A 24,726-nucleotide genomic window follows, 5' to 3' on the forward strand; every position below is an offset into this window, starting at 1 on the left:
CAATATGCTACCAGTGCAAGTTAACTACAACAAGATAACAATAAAATAAAATGATCTGGCGGAACGGATATAATCAAATCAATCAACGTCAAACAAAAGAATATCACTGATTGTCTTTAACAAACCAGTTTAATCTCTTTTACTCTCAAATTATTCCCCCAAAAAGAATTTTGTCCTAAATCCTGTTAAGTTTTTATGATGCTCTGCTGCTATTTCATCCAACCCACAGTAATAAGCAGAGTAATGAGTTTGACTCCATATTGCGCCCTTGAGAGCTGTAAAAGATTGCATTAAATGAAGCCTGTCTGACAAAAATGAATGTGAAAGCACGTAAGCAAGTAACTACTGTCTGTCACAGTGACACCAAAGGTCAGTCTAAACTACCTCTGACTAACTTTGACTAATTAATCCATCTGTGAGCTCTCAGTTCGGGCCAATTGGCTCTCCCAGCTGTCAGCTTAACTCTGGATTGGACAGTGATAAGCTGGGTTTGGGAATGCTGCAGCATGATATGACATTTACACTTTGTCCCTTGAAACAGACTCATTCGTTTCTCCGGTACGCTGACGCCACATGAAGAGTGCATTGATCTGGTTGTCTGTGGTGCTTTCATGCTTGTGGGATAGTTTCACCAAAGTTTCATCATCATCAGCTTTAATGTCAGAATAATGGCGTTAACTGACAGGGTAAGAGCCATCGTTGTTGTGTGTGTGTGGTAAACCAGAGGTGAGAAAAAGAGTGAATGATGTGATACTGATTTTAAGAGAAAAATGCCTGAGCAATTGACTTCTATTTTTGAAAATGATCACAAAGGTTGAAAATCTGTTTTAAAAAATAACAAGCTACGCTTTTTTTTTCCTTTTATATATTTATTTTAAACTCATTATTTCAGGTTGAAGGAATGGACATCTTTGAGCTGCTCAGGAACACGGTAGAATCAGACCGTTTCCGTGACGATCATCCGTGGACAATGACAATTAATGAAGTACGTCCCATAATCATTTGGCACCGTTTGCTTGTGTACAGCTACTCCAGGGACAGCATGATCGTAACCTCAGACTGATGTAATATCATTAGCAGAAAAGTGGTGGCGAGCTGAGGTCAGGCCTGACCAAGCATCATTTGGTTTTATCATTTCATTTACAGTTTAATTAAGCTGCTGGTATGTTTATGTGCCTGTTTTGTGTCTGACAAAATAATGATCTGATTAACAGTCCAGGAGCAGCGAGCAGCAGCAGATGCTTCATGCATAGATATGCATAAATCCTCCTCTTTTTCTCTCACAGATCCAAAGTCCTCAAAAAAGTGCGGCTGATGACTTCCTAGACACTCTGCTGCACGACCCCTCCACTTCACCTGGATCCCCCCCATGGTCGCCCTGCATCACTGACAGTAGCATTAACGAAGACCCCCTGACGGATTCCTCTCCCAGCCCCCATCAAGTTTCCTGCGCAGCTTCCCCAGCCTTTGACACGCTCCCGTTCCATCAGCCTCCATCTTCAGAAAGCCAGCCACCCATAAACGAAAGGAAGTCTGATGTTACCATCGATCTAGGTACCACTAGAATAAGAAAACACATCAATTTTGTATGTGGCAAACTCCACTGCAGCCACTGAGAGACGCAGCAGACAGCAAGGTCAGCGTTCAAGGGTAACAAAGACGAAATGACCAAAAAAAAAAGGCATTGACGCATATTATGAATTTGTGGAATTTTTCATGTTAGAAATAATTAATTGCACCTTTGACCCAGACGCTTTCAAAGAAGAAACTTTTGTCCCAATTTGGAAACATGAATGCGGTGCAAATGTCACTCCTGCTTTTATTATAATGATGACACATTGTTGTGCTGACTGATCTCCACACAGCCAGGAAGAATCAGAATGAACCAAATCTGAAACAACACAAGGACGTCAAACACAACACAGAGGAGGACAATCTTTTCTTTTAATGTCCTCCTGAGGTGTTTTTCCATCAAATGCAAACTCTTTAAAGGAGTTAAGCATTAAGTTCCGATGTGTTGGTGATGACATGCTCTGAAACTTGGCTGTTTGTGGCCTCCCCAAAACTCCTTCGTAAGAGACGACTTCCGTCGTTTCCTTCAATTTGCCACCCATCTCTCGAAAAACAGCTCCCCCAGACTGCCTCCTTCATGCAGTTCCTCATCAAATAATGTCATCAGAAATTGCATTTTGGAATATCTGATGAACCAAAATAGAAAATCATATTTTGGGAAGATGCAATCAGAGCAGTGGGAGGATATACTGAAGCCAGGCTAAAGAGTGAGGTGACAGTGAAGGTTGGTGTGTGTGGTGGTGGCGGTGTGTGTGTGCTAGAAAGACAAAAGAGGGGGCTGATATTAAAAAGATTGCCTTCTGGACTCTCCTTCACTCTCTTGCACCGAACAGTGAACAGAATTGAGCACATTGCATCATTTTGCTCAACTCAAGATGTTTTAAACATGCTCTAAAATATATTTTGTTCTTTTATGCAACCTGAGTTCTGGACACGACAACAAAAATCTTCTCTAAAATCAATCATTTGAAGCCACAAATGAGTATTTTTGTGCATTTTATTAGCAATTTGAGGGCACAGTTTGCATTTTGTGTGCACAAATTACTATTCATGCATATAAAATTTTTATTTTAGTTTCTTCAATTCCTACTACTAATTTGTCTGCACAAAATACTAATTTAGCACCACAAAATGCTAATTTGAGTGAAAAATGCATGTATGCTAATCTCTATGCACAAATTAGTATTTTTTTTTTCACACAAATTAACATCTTGAGGCCACAAAATGCTAATTTGTGTGACCGAAATACTAATTAGTTTTCACAATATTCCATTTTGTGTGCATAAAATATAAATGTGTGCTCACATTATGCTAATTTGTGTGCATAAATTAGTATTTTGTGAGCACAAGTTTGCCTTTTGTGGGCACAAATTAGTATTCTGCTAACTTGTTGGCACAAATTCTAATTTGTTTTCACAATATTCTTTATCATGTCCACAAAATATAAGGTTGTGTCCACCAAATGCTTATTTGTGCTAAGAAAATGCAAATTTGTTCTCTTAAAATTCTAATTTGTGTGCACAAATTAGCCTTTTGTGGACTTAAAATGCTAATTTGTGTAATGAAAATACCAATTTGTGGCCACAATATGCTAGTTTGTGTGCACAAAATATAAAGTTGTTCCAACAAAATGCTAATTTGCACCCAGAAAATGCTAACTTGTGTGCACATAATATTTAGTTGTTGACACAAAATTTTAAATTGTGTGCTTAAAATATAAACTTGTGCCCACAAAATGCTAATTTGTGCACAGAAAGTACTATAATGAGCCCACAAAATGCTAATTTGAGGTTTTTTTTCATGTTATGACTAAGGCTCATAAACTGTGGTCAAATGTGGAGAAAATGAAGATCCCATAAATCTAGTAAAACTTATATTAATTGCAGTTAAAGAGAACTTGTCAAGATTTATAAATACGTTATCTTTTTGCAAAACTTTACACATAAAAGGGAGTAAAATCAGAAGAGGAAAAATGGAAAACTCAACAAAATGATTGCAATCTGAGCTCTCATTTGACATTGTCATTATTATTTAAATATTTTTATTTATGTATTTTTTTTTGTCAGCAGCAGGAGTAAAATCTTGAGAACAAATAAGAGCCTTGGCGCTGATGAGGATAATTTTCTCGGAGTCTCTGCTCCTGTTGTGCGATAGAAGTTGCTTGTGAACACTGACAAATTCAAACTGTGACAAATTGTGTTATCTCTGCGCCTCGCCAATCTGTTGCCTCCCTCTTCCTCACGTCCCCAGCTGTTTGGACGTCTTTTGTGTCTGCGGCAGTCCTCGTCCTCTCAGCTCCGTCCACACACATGCTCCTCTTTTCTCTGTGGTCCAGCTCATTGGGGGAATAACGACTGGTGCTAACTAAATAAACACCTGCCACCAGCACCAAATATGCTGCTTGACTGAATCATTGAAACCAAATCGTTTTTTGTCCCTTTTTGAACACGTCCTGGGATAATGACGTATAATTGGGTTGAAAAGATTTTTGATTTTGGATGTTTTTTTTTCTTTCCATAAGCAGAAATAACAGGAAAATTGGGTTTAGTGGGGTTTTAAGTAATTTGTTGTTCTCCTTTGATATTTTTCTTCAGGCTGGGACTCTGGTGATCTCCATGAGGAGCTTGGAATTACATACTACCTCAGCCAAGACCAGAGCTCCCTCCTACCTTCCAGTCATGCCCTCACAGTGAAAGACCTGCTCATTTCCAGCTTAGAGCAGAAAGTAAGATGAGTTAATGACTCCTAATTTAGTAAACTCTTTTGTTCTGTTTTTAATCTCACTAATACTAGCAAGAATACATTCTGAAATGATGTTTTTAGTTCAATGAAACGGGTTTGACACAGTGAAGGTCACACATTACATTACTTTTACTGTTTATTACTGTTATCAAAGATTTTAGTTTCAAATTTTTCTATTGTTTTAAAACTGAATTTTTCTAACAGTAGTTTCTTACCTTAACGAAGTAATTCATCAATCTCTGAATTGATTTTTTTTAATGTCCTATAAAGGAAAAAGCTTGATTTGCATTAGAGAAATCCAACTAGCCAATTTACAGTCATTTTTTGCCATAAATGTTGGTATTTTTATAAACTAGTTAGTTTTTTCAAATGAAAAACAATGTATTTGGTTGATATTATTTTTTAAAATAAAAAAATAGCATTTGAGATTAAGTTAACAGCAGAAGAAAAATTTGTGACAGTTGCAGTAAATTACATAAAGTATCCCAATTTTGATCAGTACTAATTTTCAATATGTGTATTTTACTTAATTGTTTATTGAAATAGAGTTTTTGTAAATAAAAAATAACAAATGTCATTATTTTGACAGAGTTTATTCAAGATGGGTGATCTTGACTGATCTATTTGACCTCTTTGTTGTCGTTTTCAATCCTAACTTAACTTTTTCCTTCTTTAAGTTCCTCCTCTGAACTTCCCACCATCAAAGATGCATTTGAGGTCTGAAGTATTGTTTCACAGGTACGCCGAATCCCCCAGCATTCCCTGCAGGAGCTTGTTCTTAATGAGGATGAGAAGAAGCTTTTGGCCAAAGAAGGAGTACGTTTACCAAACAAGCTTCCCCTATCCAAGGTACAGGAGGCTGGCACACGCATGTGGGGCAGTCTCCACACAGATGCACTCATTTTCTGATACACATCTTTACATTTCAAACCAGACCCCATGTTGGATTAAAAAAATGAAAGAAAAAAAAAAGCTTTTCCTGTGTTTCACACCTTTCTTCTTCTCTCTTTGTTGTCCCTATTCCCTTTTGTGTTTCATCTCTCTGCAAGTTTGAGGAAAGGATTTTGAAGAAGATCCGGCGGAAAATCCGCAACAAGCGCTCAGCTCAGGAGAGTCGGAAGAAGAAGAGGGAATATGTTGACAGTCTGGAAGGAAGGTATGAGCCAGTTCCAGTAAGGATTCTCGTTCAGCTTGACTTAATCTCGGTGTAATATGGCCTTAGGGCATCCATTTTTTTTATTTGCAGTTATTTATATAAAACATTATATAATGTTCCTGGCCTCAGCATTTTCAAATGCATACATTTGTGTTTAGTTCTTTTCAGTCATTCCTGATTAAACCAAGAAGATCCTAAAAGAGAAGCTAATACTTCAAAGAAAACTTTACAGTACACTTTGGAGAACAACGAAGAAGAAAAGTAGTTACTGATCAACAAACTGAATCACATTTAATAGATGATCTGACTGAAAATACATAGATAAATAAAAACAAACAAACAAATGAACTAATTAATTTTAGATTTACTTATCTTTTAGCCAAAGATAAGTCACTTATTTATCATTAACACCCTTTCATTTATTGAAACATGTCTCTTATATTCTGAAAGAATCTATTCTCTCTTATGATGCAGTGAAAATCTTCCTGTTTAGTGTTTGTGACCACTAAATGCTAATCTGCACACACAAAACATTCATTTGTAGTCACAAAATGCTCATTTGCCCTCACAATGTAATAATTTATGTGCATAGAATATAAATTTGTGCTCAAAAAATGCTACTTTGTGCACACAAAAGACTTGTTGCATCAAGATGCTAATTTGTGTGCACACAACACTCATTTGTGGCCACGGAATGCTAATTTTTGTGCACAAAATATACATTTAAACCCATAAAACTCTAATTCGTGGACATAAACTGCTCATTATCTGACACAAAATGCTAGTTTGTATGCACAAAAATGCTAATTTGTCACAAAATATCCTCATTTCCTCCTACAAAATTCTAATTTGTGGGCACAAAATGCTAATTTGTCACAAAATATCCTCATTTCCTCCTACAAAATTCTCATTTGTTTGCACAAAATGCTAATATGTCACAAAATATCCTCATTTCCTCCTTCAAAATTCTCATTTGTTTGCACAAAATGCTAATATGTCACAAAATATCCTCATTTCCTCTTACAATATTCTAATTTGTGTGCACAAAATGCTAATTATTTGTGCACAGGAAATACTATATTGTGGCCACAAAATTCTAATTTGAGGGAACTTTTTTTATGCCATGACTAGGGCTAAATAACTGTGGTCACAACACGAAAAAATGAAGTCACCATAAATATAATTAAATTAAGATTATTGACAGAGAAATTGCCAATATTTTTAAACATTTTCTCTTTTTGCAAAACTTTACCCATATAAGAGGGTAAACATCAGAATAATATGTTACATCCATTAACTGTATAAGAGAACAGGACTGAGTGAGTGTGACGTCACCTAGATATCATCAAGGAAAATGGCTTACTTCCTGTTTAAATCAAATTAAGTGAATTCAGTTGCCATTTTTTTGCAACATGCCGCCATCTATGAACCACAAAACGTCAATAAGCAGTGATTGGACTGAACTGGACTAAGTGAATCCTCCCATCTCACGTTCCAAATAAGAAGTACCCGTTGACTCCAAGAAGACATCTCATAGACTGTCATCGAGAAATAAACAGCTATTATTACTCAGTCATTCTATTTGTCAGAATAGCCGTTCTTGCTCTGCTACCTTTTTCCTTTTAACATATTTATGCTAATCCTAGTTTTTTCATGATTCTTTGGAGTGCAAGTTTATTCCATCTATAAACTGACCAATCAGTTGCCTCAATAAAAGTAGGTGGTTTTGCATCTAACATTCGAAAAGTTTGATTGATTTTGATGGATTCTCCTGAGCCGGCTTTCGTGTAGTAGGGGTGTGGCCTTCCAACAAGCTTACTCCTAATTAGTGAGAGTGGTTTCTGCTTACTGGCATCATACGGTCCCACATGGTGATATCCATATAGCAAATATATATATATATATATATATTTATAATATAATTTAATGATTTAATTTACTTCATTTTGTTAAAGCCTGAAGTAAGCCATTTACTTTGGGTGGTGACACACACACTTAGTCGGTCTAGCGGTCCAGTTCTCTTATACAGTCAATGGTCTGAGTCAACGTCTCTATGGAGAACACTAACCAGTCAGGAGTGAGCTTGTTGGAAGTCCACACTGATATCATTTGAGATCAGGCTCAGGAGAACCTGAAAATCAGAAATTGTGAATGTTGGGCACCTCATACTTTTACTGAGGCTCTGATTGGTTTGTTTGTAACTTGTAATTTTAGAAAAACTACATAAAAATAAGGATTAGCAAGAACATCTTAAAGGTAGCAGATGAAGAACTGTTATTCTGACAAATATATAAGTAAAAGCTGATTATTTCTCTATAGAAGTCTATAGGATTTTTACTTCTTGGAGCCAGTAAGTACTTCCTGGTTGGGACATGGAGAGGACTCAGTCCAGTTCTCAATTACAGTCAATGGTTACAGCCCCATCTTAAAAGCATTTTTATGTTTGCTATTATAAGAGCAAAATTTGTCTCTTATTTCTGGTCTCTTATTTCTGGTCTTTTGTCCTACACTCACTATGCAAAATTTCTCTGAACACAACAGAGATGTTGTTGCCTGTTGATACACCTTTTTCAAAGCTTAAAGGAAGATGATTTTGACCAGGAAGCTTAATTTTCTTTTTTTATAAAAACTTCAGTAAATCTAAAAAAAACCTGGTCTAGATAGATCATAAAAACTGCAAAAATAAGTCTAATTACAACTAATTTAAAGTTATTCCGTTTGCCCGACTGCTGGTGCACTGAAAAACAATCATTTCTGAGTCATGAAGGTGTATGTTTTTTTTTCTTTTTACTTATGCATTTAAGCAGAAAAAACTGTGACATGATTGTTCTAAATTTGTACTACAGACAAATTATCCCAGTTTTCCCACAGTGCAGACAACGTGCACAATGGAGGTATTGAGCTATCTGGTCTCATATGAGGGTAGTAAAAAGAAGGATTATGCCATAATCATCAAATGCATTTATTGCTAAAGAAAGCTGTAGCTTGATCATTAATTGCAGTTGTAAGATCATGACTGTTTGGATTAAGTATTCAACACATCTTCATTGTTTCTGATCAACCCAGCATGACGCCGGTCCAATAGTACCCCTGCAGGGTACCTGAAAGCTACCCATTCTGGGTCTGATGCACTCAAGTGTGACAGCAGGAGGTACAGCGGAGCGGCTAAATTGCTCCACATGGAGGCTGCAGGAAAGCTCAAGCAAAGCCTAAAGATGATGCAAGACGATGCTCTGCAGGGGCAGAAGGTTTTGCCAAGATGAAGTTCATTTCAGTTTTCCTCCTCCTTCCCTGTCTCCGGGCGGTGAACCGTACATAGAAAAGCCAGCAAATTTGTCACCAAATGTGCAAATCCCTTTTGCCTCCTACATGTTGGCACTTCCCTCCATCACACCTCCACAAACAATGAGGCGTGGTGCAGTGCGCCGGGGTTGTTGAGCCCTTTGAAGTCGTCATTGCTCTCCAAATGTGTTGGATTTGTAGAAATCGCACCATTGAGACTTTTCAACTTGTTTCCTGAGGATGCAGGTTGTATGGAAGCACACCCCGATTTAGAATCGTGTCAACAAAACCAAAAGGACATTTGGGAAACAATGTAAAATGCAGAGAAAAATAAGAGTTATTAGACACAAGAAAAGCTTTATCAATCTGTGCAGAAAAGTGCTCAAAGCCATGATTCAGATCGAACAAACCTTATCTGCACTTTTTTAAAAGTGTTTATCAAAGTCTCGATAGTGTGCCATTAACATTTCATTCGAGTTTGAGTTCTGCTGCCTCTTAATAACAAAAGTTTCATAATGAGCTCAGATTGTCTCTCCTATTGAGCAGAGTAAGCATTTGCTGGTAATTAAATGAGCTGCAAGCAGATCACATAAACAGAGTCATTATCAGCCAAGCTCCACAATGGAGGATGACAAAAAGAAAACAAAGGACAAACAGGAGAAAAACAATCCAGAGGAGGAGGGGGGGCAGGTACCGTACACAAACTGAATGGAGTGGTTGATAACAGTCAGCAGACGGATATTAGCCGAAGGGGAATAATGGAGCATCCAAACATAATAAGGCTTGATGCTTTTATTTAAAAATGTATTTCATCTACTGTACACGTTTCCTCGTCTTCTCTTTGTGCAGGATGTCTGCATGTAGTGCTCACAACCTCCAGCTACAAAGAAAGATCCAGGATTTGGAGGAGACCAACAAGTGAGTTGTCTATTAAACTGTGTCTGAACAATGTTGCCAAACATTTTCAGATGAAGCTTTTGTTTTTTTTTTTACAAAGCTGAAATTGACAACTCATAAAAAGTCTGTAAATTAAAAAAAAAAAATGGTGAGCAATATTGAAGCTATCCAGCTGCACAGCTTTGAGCCAGATGCATAGACGTACACAAATCTATTTGTCTGGAAGTGAATACATTGCATTCAATTTTAGCGCAGCAGGGAGCTTGTGGACCACACATTGTATATTTTTTACATCCCAAAAATAATATTTTTCAAATGGCATTTTAGCATACCCTCCTAATTCCCAACAATTTGAATAACAAAATAGTCAGAAATGAAATTTTAAGCTTAATTTTCCTTATATACGTCCTCCATCATCAGAAAAATAGGGTGGCTCTTTGTTTTCTAAAATGTAATGCAGTCTTTAAAAAAATAGTTTTAACTTTTTCATTGTTTTTAATTGCACTGAAGGGCCACTAAAGATAAATGCCATAAGAACGCTAAAAACACAAACAGTAATCCCACCTTATTTGAGGGGAACGCAGCTTCTCCATCGGACGACAAATATTGATACAAGTGTCTTGAGTTGTCTGAGATTTTGCGACGAACTGAAGAATCATGTGACGGAAATAAAATCCACAAATATGGGAAACCGCATATAAAGAAACATGGGAGAACACTGTGTGTGTATATATATAAATATATATATATATATATTTTGTATAAAGTTGTAAAATTGTAAGAAGATACATAATAAAATAAGTAAAAAATCAACATTGTACGAGAATAGTTAAATATTATGAGGAATAAATTACATTTTTATAAGTCTAAAGTTGTACATAATATTAAAAAAAGTCAACATTGCACAAAAAATAAAGTTGTAAATTGTGCTTTTTTGAAAATAATGTTAATGGTTACTTGCTAAGGGTGTATCCCGCCTTTCCCCAACAGTAGGAAAGTCACCCCATGACCCTAAATGGGGGTAAACGGGATATTTAAATGGATGGATGATATTTAGAAAATCTTAGATGTCCCTGGTAAAGCATGTTTTTAAAAAAGAATCCCACTCTCACTGCAACATTTAAATCTGGGTCATCCAATGATGTCCTTTCATTTATTGGTGAGCTTTACTTTTATTTTCTTTTGCATTGATGTTGTTTGTGGATCTTTCTTCTTGTTTGTAACATGTGAGTTGAATCATATCAGGCAGTGACGTCAGTCAGCGTTCACGCGGCCTCGGGCGCTCCCTCATAGAATGTTTAACCCTGAATTGATTGTTTTTAGTGTTATTTTAACTGAAAATCAAATGTTTTACCACATTTCTGCATTTTCTGTCGTTGCCAACTCTCTTGAGTCGCAATGTCCTTGTGTTACTTCTACTCTCTAACTGTGCCGCAGTGAACTGAAACAAAGAAAATCTTGTAAAAGATTCCCCAAAAAGTATCTTTCCCTCTAGCTCCTCTTGTTTTTCCTCGTTTACCAGAGTTCACAGGCTCTGAAAAAATGATGCCCTTGTTTCATCTTCTGGTCCGTGTTTGAAAGTTTCTCCCATTCTCCTTCATGTTTCTGTCTGTCTTTGTTTTGCAGCGCTCTGCTGGAGCAGCTAAGCAGACTACAGGCTCTCATTCCTAACAGCTCCAGCAGAACAATAAGCAGAGGAACCTGCGTTCTGGTGAGAAACGTACTACCACCTCTGTTTGCACCCCCAGGGTTAGTTATCACTAACAACTAAAAATAAGAAAGCAAAGCAGTAGAGGTTTATTGGGGGCTAAACTACTAAATTGCATTATTAAACAATGCCCAGGCCTCTTCAGTGACTCATGCCGTGCTTGTTTTCTCTTTTGAATCATATAAAAGAGGGTTTGCGCGGCACCTTTCCCTCATCCTTGTAGAAAAATACAATGTAGGTCATGCAGTAAAAAATCCTCTTCATTTTTTCAGTTTTTTTCCTTCTCTTCTCATTTGTGTTTTCTCTACTTTCTATATCCTCGTCTCTATATTTGTGTCCAGGTTTTGCTTCTCTCCTTCTCTCTGTTCATCTCCTCCAGCCTTCATCCAGACCTTTACAGCCAGCGCAGCCAGGCAGAATACATGCAAACCAAAGGTCTGTTTGCACACTGTCTTCTCATCACGCACTCATGCTTGCAAACACACACTCATCTCCACTGCATCTTTTCCCTCTCAGCACCGTCTCGCTCCCTGCAGTCCATTGGCGAGGAAGGAGGTGTCCCTCCTCGTCTTGTGCACTCCATCTCCAGGGGCTTTGAAGCCCTGCGAAGCCTGGCGAAGAATATCGAGGCTTGGGCTTCTACGGCAGCCCTCCCCTCCTCTCTCCACCAGGATCACAGCCACGAGAATGATTACTGGTCTCACTATAGGAAAAAGATGTAGCAAAGGCTTGCTTGCAAGTGCATCATCCAAGGAGGCATTTTAGGGCTTTCTCAGCTTCCTGTAAAGACTCTTTGGTGCTCCAGAGCACAATCTCTCTGGTCTGATGCTTTTAAAAGTATCAGGACACCTCTCCAGTATCTGGCGCTTTTTGGTTTGAGAAAACAAAAATCTTACAGACTGGATTACGTACTATTTCATTTAATGTTGTGTTACTTTCACAGGTACTTTGCAGTCCATAGATTAACACAAATGACTGTTCAGTCCTGTATTTGGATGTGTGTTATTGATGATGATAAGAATGAGCATTTCAGTGAAATGTAGAAAAAATGACTGTTTTTATTTGCAATAAATGCAAAAAACTAAATTTCTCTTGGTTCAAAATCAACATGGACTGAAAAAAAATGTCACAAATACTTCTAACTTGACATAAAACACAAACATTTGAATTAAAATGAGGGTAACAAGTTCTTAAAAGTCATACATGGTAAAATGAATGCAGAAAAGTCTTTCTTTTTACCACTGCCAGTATCAAAAGCAAGCAGAGGAGGACTCAAAATAAAGCAGGGCAAAAAATTTCCTGCATTTCAAAATCCTGTAACCAATTCTGTCTTAGAACAGTTGGAGAAAAACTATGATCAAGGCAGCTGAGAAGACCTGCTGCCTATACAAGTTCTGGAATCATCAGCATCCATGCGCGTTTGTCAACGTGTGAGTTTGTGCACTAACAGATGCTTTCTGCAAGGCCGGCTTGAGCTGAAACATTCTGACAGCTCTAAATGGGAAAATTTCAGAGGGCTAAGCAGTTGTGTGCCTCCACTGTTCACTCTGCAACCTGACGGCTTTGCAATTCTGCACAGAAAATGTGCGGTTGAAGTATTTTACTGAACGTGCAGCAGCGAAGAAGAGTTATGCATTGTGAGCCTCAGAATTTATGCACTGCCTGACACTTTTTCCTGCAGAACACCGGCTCGGAGCAGTCCAACATTTTGCAAAATAGATGTTCTGGAATTCAAAGCAAAGTTTGCAGCATGGCTGTTCACTGAAGGGAATTAAGCAACATTTGTGCAAGAAAGCTAAAACATTCAGGCGAACTGAGGCGATCATAAAATTTTATTGAGATTGAATTTTGAATACTTAAATGCTGATGAACTTGGTTTTTATTCGATCTTTTGTTACGTTTTAGGTGCATTTGCGTTGAAATAATTTAGACTTTAGATGTTTAGCTTTTGTTCAAAGCCTCGCTAAGTGCAGCAGCTCAAGCTGAAAGCTCCAAAGGTGCACTTAGCGATTTGAAGAAACACTAATTTCAGCAAAGCTGAACCAAAAATACAAATACACAAGGCACTCTGGCTTAGAGTCTGAAATGAATTATTGATCAGATAGCTTCAAGCAGAGGGTTTTGGTGTATTCAGAGCGAGTTGGAGCTAAAGGTAGACATCCAATCAGAATTTTAATCATGCTTGATTTTAGCAGAGGCTGCTGTCTGAGGATAGAAATGACAACAACAAAAAACTCAGATAGAAAACAGTCAAAATTTTTGCAAAGCTTTTTCATTTATGGAGTTCATTTGCATTTGCAGAAGCAGCAGGTTGCCCACTCACATTAAGCATTAAGAGATTTCATGAAAAGAAATTACCAGTGCTCCAAATAGAGTTTTGCTCTGTAAATTATAGATCTTTCTTTTACTGAATTCACATACTGCGACTTTCAGGAAACATTTACAAAGGATTTAATCATGTTAAACTTTTACACATGTTTTGTTGACATGTAATGAGGCAGAATGAAGAAAAAATGTCATTATCAATTGACTTTCAAGGTAATAAAAAGATTTTTATATCAATCTTGGAAATCCTTTTGAAGTTCAACATAAAAATTTTTTGTTGAAGCGTATTAACTGTTTTTGATGATGTACTCACCAACAGCAGATAAAGTGGCTCAGCAATTTGACAAATAGTAAATCATTATATATAAAAATAAACATCAACAAGACAAGCATCACTTAAAAAAACAGATTCATATTTTAGCAACGTCAAAAAAATAAAGTATTTTTAAGAGACTTTAGTAAAAATACAAATTTGTTGCAAAAAACAATAATAATAGGTGTTAAAATGGGAGTTAAATGAAAAATAGTAACATAAAGCTGCTATGTTTCTTCTGTGGATGTAGGAGGGTTATAAGATAACCCCATAAACCTTGTAGGTAAAGTTACACATTAACTCAGTATGAATTGCCATCCATAGACAGCCAAGATCATAATTCCCCAAATAGAGGAGACGGGTGATCAGTTGGTTCTGTAGGAGAAGAAGTTCTCACAGTGGAACAAACAGTATTTGTCAGCCACTGACTGATGAGACGGATTGAAGAAGAAAGAGATCTGTTCTGTTCATTATAGATACTATTCAACTGTGAGAGACAGAAAGTAAAACAAATAAAGGAAGTCACATTGTGTATTTTTAAATAATTTAATTTTATAATGGTGCAGAAAATAAATATTTGTTTTATTTTTTCTTTGTTTTGTTTGGTCCATTCATCCATGCAGATCTTCTCAAGAGCTGTGATGTTTTGCAGCCTCTGATTCTCCATTACACTGAAGTCCAGAGTAGCTAGGTCATCCCTGACCCTTGAAATGCTGTTACAGTCACTCCTTCTAGTAGTAGCTCCTGTGTTGCCCTCACAATATGTTTGACGTCATTGTCAGGCAGGAAGATCCAGCTGTTTCATCCACATATCTCTCACAGATGGAAGTAGGTTTTTGTCCAAAATTCAAGATTAGTTTTCCTGTCTCCTTTGCAGGAATTACACTGCAAAGGCATGATGTGACCACCACCGTGCTTCACAGTTGATATGATGTCCATTTAGTTTGCATTCTCTCAATCCTCCTCTGGATCATCCAGATGGCTTCAGGAGAACTTCAGACGGGTCTGGACATGTGCTGGCTTAAGCAGGGGGGTTTGTGGGGAGCTCTGCAGGAATTGAAGCCAATGTTTTATTAATAGACTTCGTTTTGGTCCCAGTTCTCTTCAGATCATCGACCAGCTTCACCGTGTAGTTCTGGACTGCTTTCTCACGGTTCTCGAGATAATGTGTACCTCACCAGGTGAGATCTTCCATGGAGCTCCAAGTGGAGGAAGATTATCAGTAATCTTGTATTTCTTCAATTTTCTAATAATTACTCTGTCGATTGGTTCATTCCAGTCTTGTTTAGGTAAACAAGCATGTTCCTGGTGTCCTTCGACAGCTCTTTGGTCTTGGTGGAGAGGTTGCAGTTTGACTGAGTTTTAAACAGATAACCAGGTCAAACAGGTGACATTAACACAGGTAGAGGATACGAACTTCATGAAGAAGAAGAAGGAAGTAGTTCGTGAAGGACGTTCTTGCTTTAGATTTTCTGTACCATTAAAAAATCAGACAATGTCATGTCCTGGATTTTTATATATTCTTTCTTTCAGAGTTGAAATAAACCTATGATGAACATTACATACATTTTTTTAAGTGGGACAACTCGCAGAATCCAAATACTGTAGACGTCAGTGTAGTCTGACACGTCTGGTGTCATACATGAAGTCTGTGCCCCTGTAGGGTTGAATGTAACAGATCCCATCCTGACAAAGTGTGTTTTGCCTGTGAGTTTATGTATAATCCATGACATGAATGCTGGATCATCCTGCATAGAGGTGAGTTTGTCCTTCAGGCGAGGAGTTGAAAAGCAGCAGCAGCAGAAATGCTTGATGCCTTAAATCTGTTCCGTCTTGTGGCAGACTGCTGTGATCGCAGCGACAGGAACTCACACCAGAAAATAAGATTTAAATCTGCTTTCCACATTGACCTGACCGTCGGGTGATGGAGGTCACACTTTCATAATCATTGACAGGACATTTTTTTCACTGGATATAATGGAACAGATTGCACAATTTGTTAATAAAATTAATTTGACAAAAATTTTGAACAGTCAATTGTTAAACAATGTATATTATGTATTGTAACTAAGCCGTTTAGCACATCTTTGAGGTAATTAGGATGAGTTTTGTGGAATTCGGGATATAAAAAATCTGACTGAATGTCAGGTTTTCTGTGAGCCGTGGATCAGCAGCAGCTGTTCTGTGTTTTGTGCGAAGAAGAAGCAGTTAATGTCATTGCTGAGCCAAGAATTCTCGCCAGACAGAGCTAGCACTTCACTGATTTCCGAGAGCTCATCCTGAAGCCCACTGATTCATCACCACCACAAAGGGATTGTGTTTCTGTCTTTTTGAATCTATTCACCTACAATTTATCCTAATTTTTTCTCATTACCCAACAGAAATCTTTTGTTCACACAAGAAAAAACAAAAAAAAAAAATCAAATTCACCTTGCCTCACAGAGTAATGAGGGCATAAAAGGCATTCTGTCTTAGATTCTCCCTCCCACCCACCCCTGCTTTTTAAGTAGGACTGAGGAGATTGTGAGGGAAAATTGACGAAAATGAAAGTTGACATCTTTACGCGTCCAGGAAAGCTTTGGCAGAATCTAAATGAACTCCTTCACAGGGAGAGGCAGGCTCTAACCGTATGTGCATTTCAAGTTTCAATACAGGCTAAAAAGGAGCCAGTTTGATTAGAATTTGGGGATTTTTTTTCAGTGTTGAAAGAAGATAAATAAACAACTACTTAACACCCATCCCTTAAAGGAGATCAGGAAGACTTCACTTCAAACCCTGATACTTGCAAAGATTTAAACCCTAGTTTTTAGACATTTAAGATATTTTATTAAGTTTTAAGTTGTTTTAACTAATTTATGCTCCACACCTTTACAAGCTGTTTTTTAAACAAGACAATCAAGGATTTTTTTGTCTCATTAGGAGATAGGATTTAGAAATAAGTAAATTATTAACAAAATGAGTCAAAATTATTTTGTTTGTTACTCTTAGCCATAGAAAAACTTGATTTAAGACTTAAAAAAAGACTAAAATTGGACTGTCATTTTGGTTAAGTTTTTAAAATCTTATTTTAAAGTTTAATAAATGGTGAAAAATTAAGCTGATATTCATAGTTTTTTTACTTTGGAAACAAAAATTTAGACTTAGGTTTCAAGAATTAGTGCTAGTTTTCAGGATTTTTTAATTACATTTTGTTCTAAAGAGTCACTTATCGCACTAGTTTTTTTTAATACATTAAATCAAAACAAACGACATTTAAATAAAAACAAAAAAAAATACTAACCTATAGGGAAAAAAACGTATTATTAGGCTCTATAACTCCATTTTAAGCTTTTTTTTTATTAGGGTCGGGAATTTATTTAAAAAGTTAACTATAATCGCATACCTGGAAAAAATTAATCACAATTAATCGCGATTAATTTTTTTATACTCAGTTTTTGCCAACTACTTATCTGTGAATATTCTCAATATGAAATAGAATTCAAAACTCTACATTCAGAACATTTATTTTCAATTAGTGATGTCAATCGATTACAAACAAAATCTGATTAATCGCACTTTTGTGAATATTCATGATTAATCACAATGTTTTACTAGGATTTTTTTTTGTACAATATGGCACCGGACTATGAACCAAATAGTCCACTTTTTGTGGAAAACTGATCTAAACCACAAAAATAGCAAGAATAAAGTACTAAAAACGATTGAATATTTATTTCTTTTGTACGTGAATATGATATAAGCAGGATAATACCCGACGAAATGTTTTAACGTACACCGTAGAAGCCTGAGAGTTAAAGCGAACGACTGTTTCTTTGATTATGTTGCATTAATAAATATTAATGCGTTAATTGTTTTTTATTAATCACGTGCGTTAACGCGTTAATGTTCACAGACCTAATTTCTATCAAACGGTTGGCTTTTTTTGTTAATTTTTCACTTTTTGACTGTTTGTGTGGAACTCTTATTCTACGTTTTGATATTTTACTACTGGATTCATTAAATAAAAAGGACTTGCTCCATGGAAAGATCATTCTACTTTGTAGTCATTTTCTAGATGGTTTTATTTTTCTTATTCTATGAGATATCACTTTTTGCAATAAAACCACTTTCAATTGTCATGTCTAAAAAATGTAACAAATTTAGCCTTTTTTCACTCTAAACTTTTACCCTTGTAATTCATTTTCACGCAGAAATCAGCAGAACTGCAGCCAAAAACACCCATAATAACAAGATTTGCCAAAAACATAAAAAAAAGTTTTGTTGCTAGCTTTATTTGAGAATAATACACATTTATAACAGATGTTCAAAGTGTATAACCCTTTTTTTAAAATCAGAACTTTATTTTTTTTATTGTGGTTATTTTTAAAATATTGTTGTTTTTGTCATTTAAATGCTGAAAAAGCCTTTTTTCTCTCCAGGAGTTTTGTAGTGCGCACTCTGGATGAGCCGGGCGCGCGCACACGCGCCGTCCAGCGGTTGGAAAGAGCGCAGCGAGCCAGTATAAAAGCTTGCAGTCCGAGCGTGCGCACGGATTCACGGGATGATGAAGGAGCAGCCGCATCATCACAGACTCCAGAGTATGCTGACGGGCGTTCATCAGCTGTTTTATTTATAAGCTGCTGGAACAACAGAAACATGCGCGCAAAGGCGCGGCGCGCAGATCCAGCAAACGCGCAGGAAGATGGGGATTTTTGAATCCACTCCCGAACACTCTCCTGCTGGAAGTTAAGACTGCCTGCCTGTGGAGAAACAACAGGAAACTTGTTTTTTTTTCTAATAAAGTAATTTGGTTTTCACCTGCGCTGCCATGCAGGGGAACAGCTCATCCGGACCCACGACCGCGCTCAGTGCGTGTGGAGGAGAGGAAGATGAAATATCCGAGCTGGTCAGCCCAACAGGGGCAGCGTCCAACCTGCCCGCTTTCAATATTTCGCTGAACTGTTGGCTCCACATCCTCTCCAGAGAGTCCTCGCTGGATCTGCACGGAGATGGTGCCAACCTGCCAGTAGGTTCACTTTTTTTTTCTTGGGCACATCCAGCTTAATAAAATATAAGAAAAATCCGGGCATAAAGTGGATTTAAATATCAATATTTGTTTTTCTCTTTTAAATTTGAGTCTTTTATATGTTTGAGTGTACTTTGGAGCTACAATACAGTACTGTGCTGTGTTTGACAGGTCAGAATCCTCATTGCTCTGGTCTATCTGGTGGTGTGTGTCCTTGGGTTGGTGGGTAACCTCCTCGCCCTCTTCCTGCTCCACTCCCGCCGCCGGGGCCACCACTACTCCTCCATCGACTGCTTTGTAATGAGCCTGACCATCACAGATCTCCAATTTGTTCTCACGTTGCCGTTCTGGGCCGTGGACACAGTTCTGGACTTCCGTTGGCCTTTCGGCCGGGTCATGTGCAAGATCGTGAGCTCGGTCACCACCATGAACATGTACGCCAGTGTGTTCTTCCTCACTGCAATGAGCGTGACTCGGTACCGCTCCCTGGTTACCTCCTTGAAGATGGACAGCCCCAGAACGGCCACGAGTCAGGCCAAGTGGGCCAGTTCAGCCATCTGGGTGGTGTCGCTCGTGGCTACGCTGCCTCATGCTTTCTACTCCACAACAGTTCAGGTGTGTTCATCCAGACTCAACCATCCGTCATGGTTTGTGTCTGTTTGTTGGGGTTTCCCCTGACGTCGATGTTGTGTGTTTACAGGTGTCTGCCGACGACGAATTGTGCTTAGTTCGGTTCTCCGACTCAGACTCAGGTCACTGGGATCCCCAAGTCCTGCTTGGACTCTATCAAACGCAGAAGGTCCTTTTGGGATTTGTAGTTCCCTTCATCATCATCTCTGTGTGCTACCTCCTCCTGCTGAGGTTCATCCTAAGCCGACGAGTTGTTGGCAGCGTGGTAAGTAAGGGGACAGAGAGGTCGGAGTATGAGAAAGGACGCCAACGCCGCCGCTCCAAAGTCACCCGCTCCGTCACCATCGTAGTTCTGTCCTTTTTCATTTGCTGGCTGCCAAACCAGGCTCTCACCCTGTGGGGGGTTCTCATCAAGTTTGACTTGGTGCCCTTCAGCAAGGCCTTCTACAACGCTCAGGCGTACGCCTTCCCCCTGACTGTGTGTCTCGCCCATGCCAACAGCTGTCTCAACCCAGTGCTCTACTGCCTGATCCGAAGAGAGTACAGAGCCGGGCTGAAGGACACTCTGCTGAGAGCCTCTCATTCCATCCGGAACGTTCTCTCTCTGGCTCTGAGGGGAAGACGAGTGGAGGAGGCTCCACCGAGCATGGTCATGATACACAAGGACGTCATGTGACTCGCTACATCACACAAAAGTTTATCATTTTTGAAAAAAGAATTATCTTTCTATCTTTGTGTATAGTACAAATACATATAATGGACTAATATATAGTATAAAAAAGGCTGCAACTTTACTCACTTTACTGAAATACAAGACAGTTACTAAAGAGTTATGGACCAGCCCTATATATACAGCGATGTTTGCAAAAGTATGTCTAAAACGACATGCAGTTAGTGTGTTAAATGAGAAAACTGAACCAAACAATCTACTTCCTGTTATGTCACATTTTTACGCTTTAAGTTAACTTCCTGTTGCAGCTTTACATGAAAAACTCTGTGTTTGCACTTTCTGACCAAATAACAAAATAAAAGCGTGTCCTTCAAAATAAAGACAGCAAATGCCACCAATTTAAATCTTACATTTGAACATTTCCTCCTTTATTCCTCAATTATGTAAACTATTCAATTGAAAAAAAATCAAAGCAAAACTTTGATTTTTAAATTTAGCACCACTCATGTGATACAGATCTGCAACTTTTCTTTGATTTTTGCTCCACTTTATGTCTAAATTCGCATCCTTATATTCTGAAAATCTCTAATGTTGCCATGATGAGTCACTGACTATTTTATAGAAAAGGCTCTGCAAAGGCAATTTTGGCAGCCTCCTAAAAATATTTTTGACATTGATTTTAGCTCTCCTTGGAAATGTCACAAATACTTTAAATATATAACCTGTCCTGTTATTGAACAAACTCCAAAGTATATGTTTTATCAAATACTGGTGCAGTACAGGCTTGACAGAAAATAACAGTGTTTTCTTGATTGGCTGCTTTTTCTGCTGATTTAACTTAACTTAAATGTCCTTTGTGAGAAAAAAAAATTGATGTTTTTTCTTTTAAAACTTTTCTGAAAGTGCCTTATGATTTTCAGTCAGCAGTTTGATTGTTCTACCATCTTTGGGGAGGCTGTTTTAACAGACACTGGACAATTCAAAGTAAAGTTATAGCCCTCATCTTATTAGTTTTGAAGAGTTTCATTGTCTTAAAGTGCAATAAAAATAAAAGGTTTCCTTTTTTTTGCAAGAAACTTTAATCCATTTGACCACAAACACAAAGAACAACAAAAAGGAATTCTTTTGGATCTGTGGCGCAGGTGGTGAAGCTCTTGCATCTTAATCACACTATCCCAACAACTTGACCCACAGTCCTCCAAATGGTACCTCAGTTCAGGCGCAGAGTTGCCACCTCAGATTGCCAAAAGGACAACACAATTTTCCGTGTCAGTGTGCTTGTTAGCCTGTAAAAGATTATTGTCAAGGTTGTTAACTTGGCAATTTTTGTTGCCTCTTTTATCAAAACATTGGATAGAAAATCAATCTAACAAACAATTTCACAGCTGTATAAATATTGTTATCTATTTTTCTGAGCTAAAAACAGACAAAAAAGAAAAAAGGTCACAATATTAAACCAGGAAATTCAGTGATTGAAAAGACTCGTTTGGGGAAAATCCTTAAAGATCCAATGAAAATTGTGTTTTTACATGTTCTTTTTCTGATGATTGAGAACACTTGTAAAGAAAATTAAGCTTAAAATTGGATTTTTGATGTGAATCAGGAGCAAACACAAAAATGTTGTTGGAAAAACCTTGTGATGTATTAGTTAAGACGGCATGCCACGTTCTCCCTGTTGAGCTCCATTCTAGATGACTGGATTCATGTACATCTTTATTTTCCTCGTCCGAGCTGACATCTGGCTCCAAACTGTATGGCTCTAATATTGCTCGCCATTTTAGTTGCGCCAGTAATGTTAATTTCCGTTTTTGTGGGGCTGTAAGCTAACATGTAAACAAATGGATGATGGGAAGTGAGGCTTACTCCAGCCTAAAACTCGAGGTGAATTTTAATGAACTCTTGTCATTATGCAAAAACAAAGCCGTAGAAAAAGACACATTTAAAAAAAATGCGGCTAAAACGGTACAATCATGAATAAAAGACCGCTGATCAAAAGATGATCGAAGTGGGGCTTCAATACTTACATTTGATATTGATAGATATGATGATACAGTGACTGAATTTGAGGCCAAGTTAAGCTTCAATGTCATCCTGCAAACGCAAATTGTGTGTAATCGAACTCTAATTGGAATATTTCTGTTAGAATTTCAAGTCTTTTGGTTCAGTGCTTTAAGCTCTTGCAATGTTTTTGCTTATTTGCATTTCATGTTGCCAGGAAATGTGAGATTTTTGTGTGATGGCTTCATTATAGATGAAAAAAGTTGCCAAAACTGTGCAGAAGTTTTACTAGCACCTTCTAGAAAATGACCAAATTCTGTCCAATCACTACACTGTGTCACAGGGCAGCTAACTGTATTTATTTATTTGCACACAATGGAGAAAAACTAGTGTTTGATTAGTTTGGCCTGTACAGCAGTTGTTGTGTTTCTCTTTAATTTTAAGACAGACTTTACCTTCAAATGCAGCAAAGCAGAAACTTTTTCCCACTTTCTATACCAGCGTGAAACCGTCAGTCATCTTCGTTGTGTCTGTTTTGCTGTATCATTGTGAACAGTCTTGTGCCAACATGTATGTCCTGCGACATTAAATAAAATGAGAGGACAAAAGACTTCACTGATGTCTCAGCAAAGTTAATCTCACCAACAGTCAAAACGTTGCGGCAGCGACGTAAATGAGTCAGCTGCACAAAAGCTGGTCCATGTTTTTGCCCTTTTGCAACCTTTAAAATTTGAACATGGATAACCTTCTTCAGCAGGGGCACAGACAGTTCCTAATGTGCAAATGCCACATACATCCCCCACCGCAGGCCTTCCATTGTGAGCCATTCGGGAAGTGATTGCTTCTTCAATCACAATTTCACATTTTCACATTGTTTTTTTTTGTGTGTGTCTGTGGTGTCACTATAGGAAGCCAAGATCACCAAGGAAACTTGCATTTTTCAGATGTGAATAATTATAATGATCATAATAAAGACAACCTAATTGAGCATGAACTGATGCTCGCTTCACAAACGAATTGTTTTGGCATCAAGTGCAAATCATCAAAAGCTACGAGACTTCCACTCACACTCGGGAAACCATCTCTATTTCTGAGTTGCTTCACTCAAACATGAGACATCTGACAGCACCGCAATCCCCTGTGTGCCTCTGAATTCATTGTTGACTGCAAGTAGTAATTTCCCCCTAAGCAATAAACCCACTTGAAGAGCGTTTTCCATTAGCCCCCTTGTGAAACCTGCATGGGTTAAGCTTTGAAACAACTACAGGTTCAAGATGTTTATTTCTCAAGAGGACCCAGTCGAACCTGATGGGCATCAACGGCGACGTTTGTCACACTTGGAAGGTGCACACACAAAAGCAGGACAAAGAACCAGGAATGAAACCATTGAAGTCAAATTCATGTTTGAATAGATCAAAGGAGGTTTGTGTGTGTGTGTGCTGGGACTTATATCCTGTACTGTAAAATCAGCTTTTTAGGTCTACCGCTGGCTTCAAAAGGGGATCCTCAGTGCATTTACTTTATAAAGCAAAACGTAAGGTAATTTGTAGAGAGTTCACGCACTCTGTAGCTCAATGCAAAGCAAGTTTCATCTGAAGGGGCTGCGGGTTTAGTGGAGAAGCTCTGACATGTGAGCAAACATGGAGCCCGAGAGGAGAGAGGAGGAGGGATTCTGCAAAAGGCAGTTTTAATGTAAAACAAGATCAATGCTGCAGCCTGAACAGAAATAAGAATTATAGCCGTGAGCGGTGTTTTACGCCCCAGAGGCGCTACCTGCTCTCATAGCCCCCTTTTGACACACCCCTCATTCTAACATTCTGACCCTGGTCAGAGTTGCAGGTGACAACACTTATTTCAAAATGCTGGCTTTTCTGTTGGTTTTATCTCCATAGCAACCATTTTATGTTTTTATCGCCAGGGGGTGACGAATGAGTCTATGTACTTTTTAGTAGAATCGGCAAAAGCAAATTTTTGGATTTCCTTGGCAACGGGTCGCTTTTGTTAGCCATGCCCACATTCCTAATCTGTTCATGCTGTATGTCACATGTTCATCTTAAGCCAACAATTCACTTATTCATTTTTTATAATATTAAAAAAAATGTCTGAGCAGCATGGAATGCCAAGGCAATAGATTGAAAACCCTAAAAGGAGTTTTGATTTGTAGAAAGGAATTTTTTTTAAATTCAAAATGGCGGCCTCCCCTCACGGTCAAATGTCTACTAAACTTCAGTTTTGAGTAAAGACTGAGGCTATGTCCAAATTCCTTCACTACTCCCAAACTACTAAAAAACTTTCTGTCTAGTCCACAGGATTTAAAAAGCAATTTGGTTACCATGCTCACTACTTTTTTTTTTCTTTTAATAAGGCATATATGAAGCCACCTATTTCACTAAGTGCAAACCTGATCAATACAAGCATTTTACAACAA

The 24,726-nt window shown here is 37.9% G+C and overlaps 2 protein-coding genes across 4 annotated transcripts; both read left to right on the forward strand.

The window, feature by feature from the left end:
- Positions 1 to 440: 440 nt before the first annotated feature.
- LOC112147604 (cyclic AMP-responsive element-binding protein 3-like protein 3-A) lies at positions 441 to 14,095 on the forward strand. 3 transcript variants are annotated; one of them, XM_024274123.2, is made up of 10 exons: positions 441 to 686; positions 893 to 985; positions 1,287 to 1,554; positions 4,167 to 4,297; positions 5,053 to 5,163; positions 5,364 to 5,470; positions 9,602 to 9,670; positions 11,276 to 11,360; positions 11,737 to 11,792; positions 11,874 to 14,095. In XM_024274123.2, exons 1-10 carry the CDS (start codon positions 669 to 671, stop codon positions 11,953 to 11,955), a joined length of 1,020 nt encoding a protein of 339 aa, XP_024129891.1. In that variant the 5' UTR covers positions 441 to 668; the 3' UTR covers positions 11,956 to 14,095. The 3 variants fall into 3 exon arrangements, with proteins under 3 accessions (XP_024129891.1, XP_024129889.1, XP_036072386.1); XM_024274121.2 differs by having other exon boundaries at positions 11,699 to 11,792; positions 11,874 to 14,088; XM_036216493.1 differs by lacking the exon at positions 893 to 985 and having other exon boundaries at positions 11,699 to 11,792; positions 11,874 to 14,092.
- Positions 14,096 to 18,344: 4,249 nt separating this feature from the next.
- On the forward strand, positions 18,345 to 22,913 carry LOC112147603 (relaxin-3 receptor 1). Its single transcript, XM_024274120.2, has 3 exons — positions 18,345 to 19,000; positions 19,172 to 19,615; positions 19,701 to 22,913. The coding sequence occupies exons 1-3, from the start codon at positions 18,803 to 18,805 to the stop codon at positions 20,304 to 20,306; spliced, it is 1,248 nt and encodes a 415-aa protein (XP_024129888.1). The 5' UTR covers positions 18,345 to 18,802; the 3' UTR covers positions 20,307 to 22,913.
- Positions 22,914 to 24,726: the final 1,813 nt, after the last annotated feature.

The sequence above is a fragment of the Oryzias melastigma genome, linkage group LG17, assembly GCF_002922805.2.
Source record: "Oryzias melastigma strain HK-1 linkage group LG17, ASM292280v2, whole genome shotgun sequence".
Classification (NCBI taxonomy): domain Eukaryota; kingdom Metazoa; phylum Chordata; class Actinopteri; order Beloniformes; family Adrianichthyidae; genus Oryzias; species Oryzias melastigma.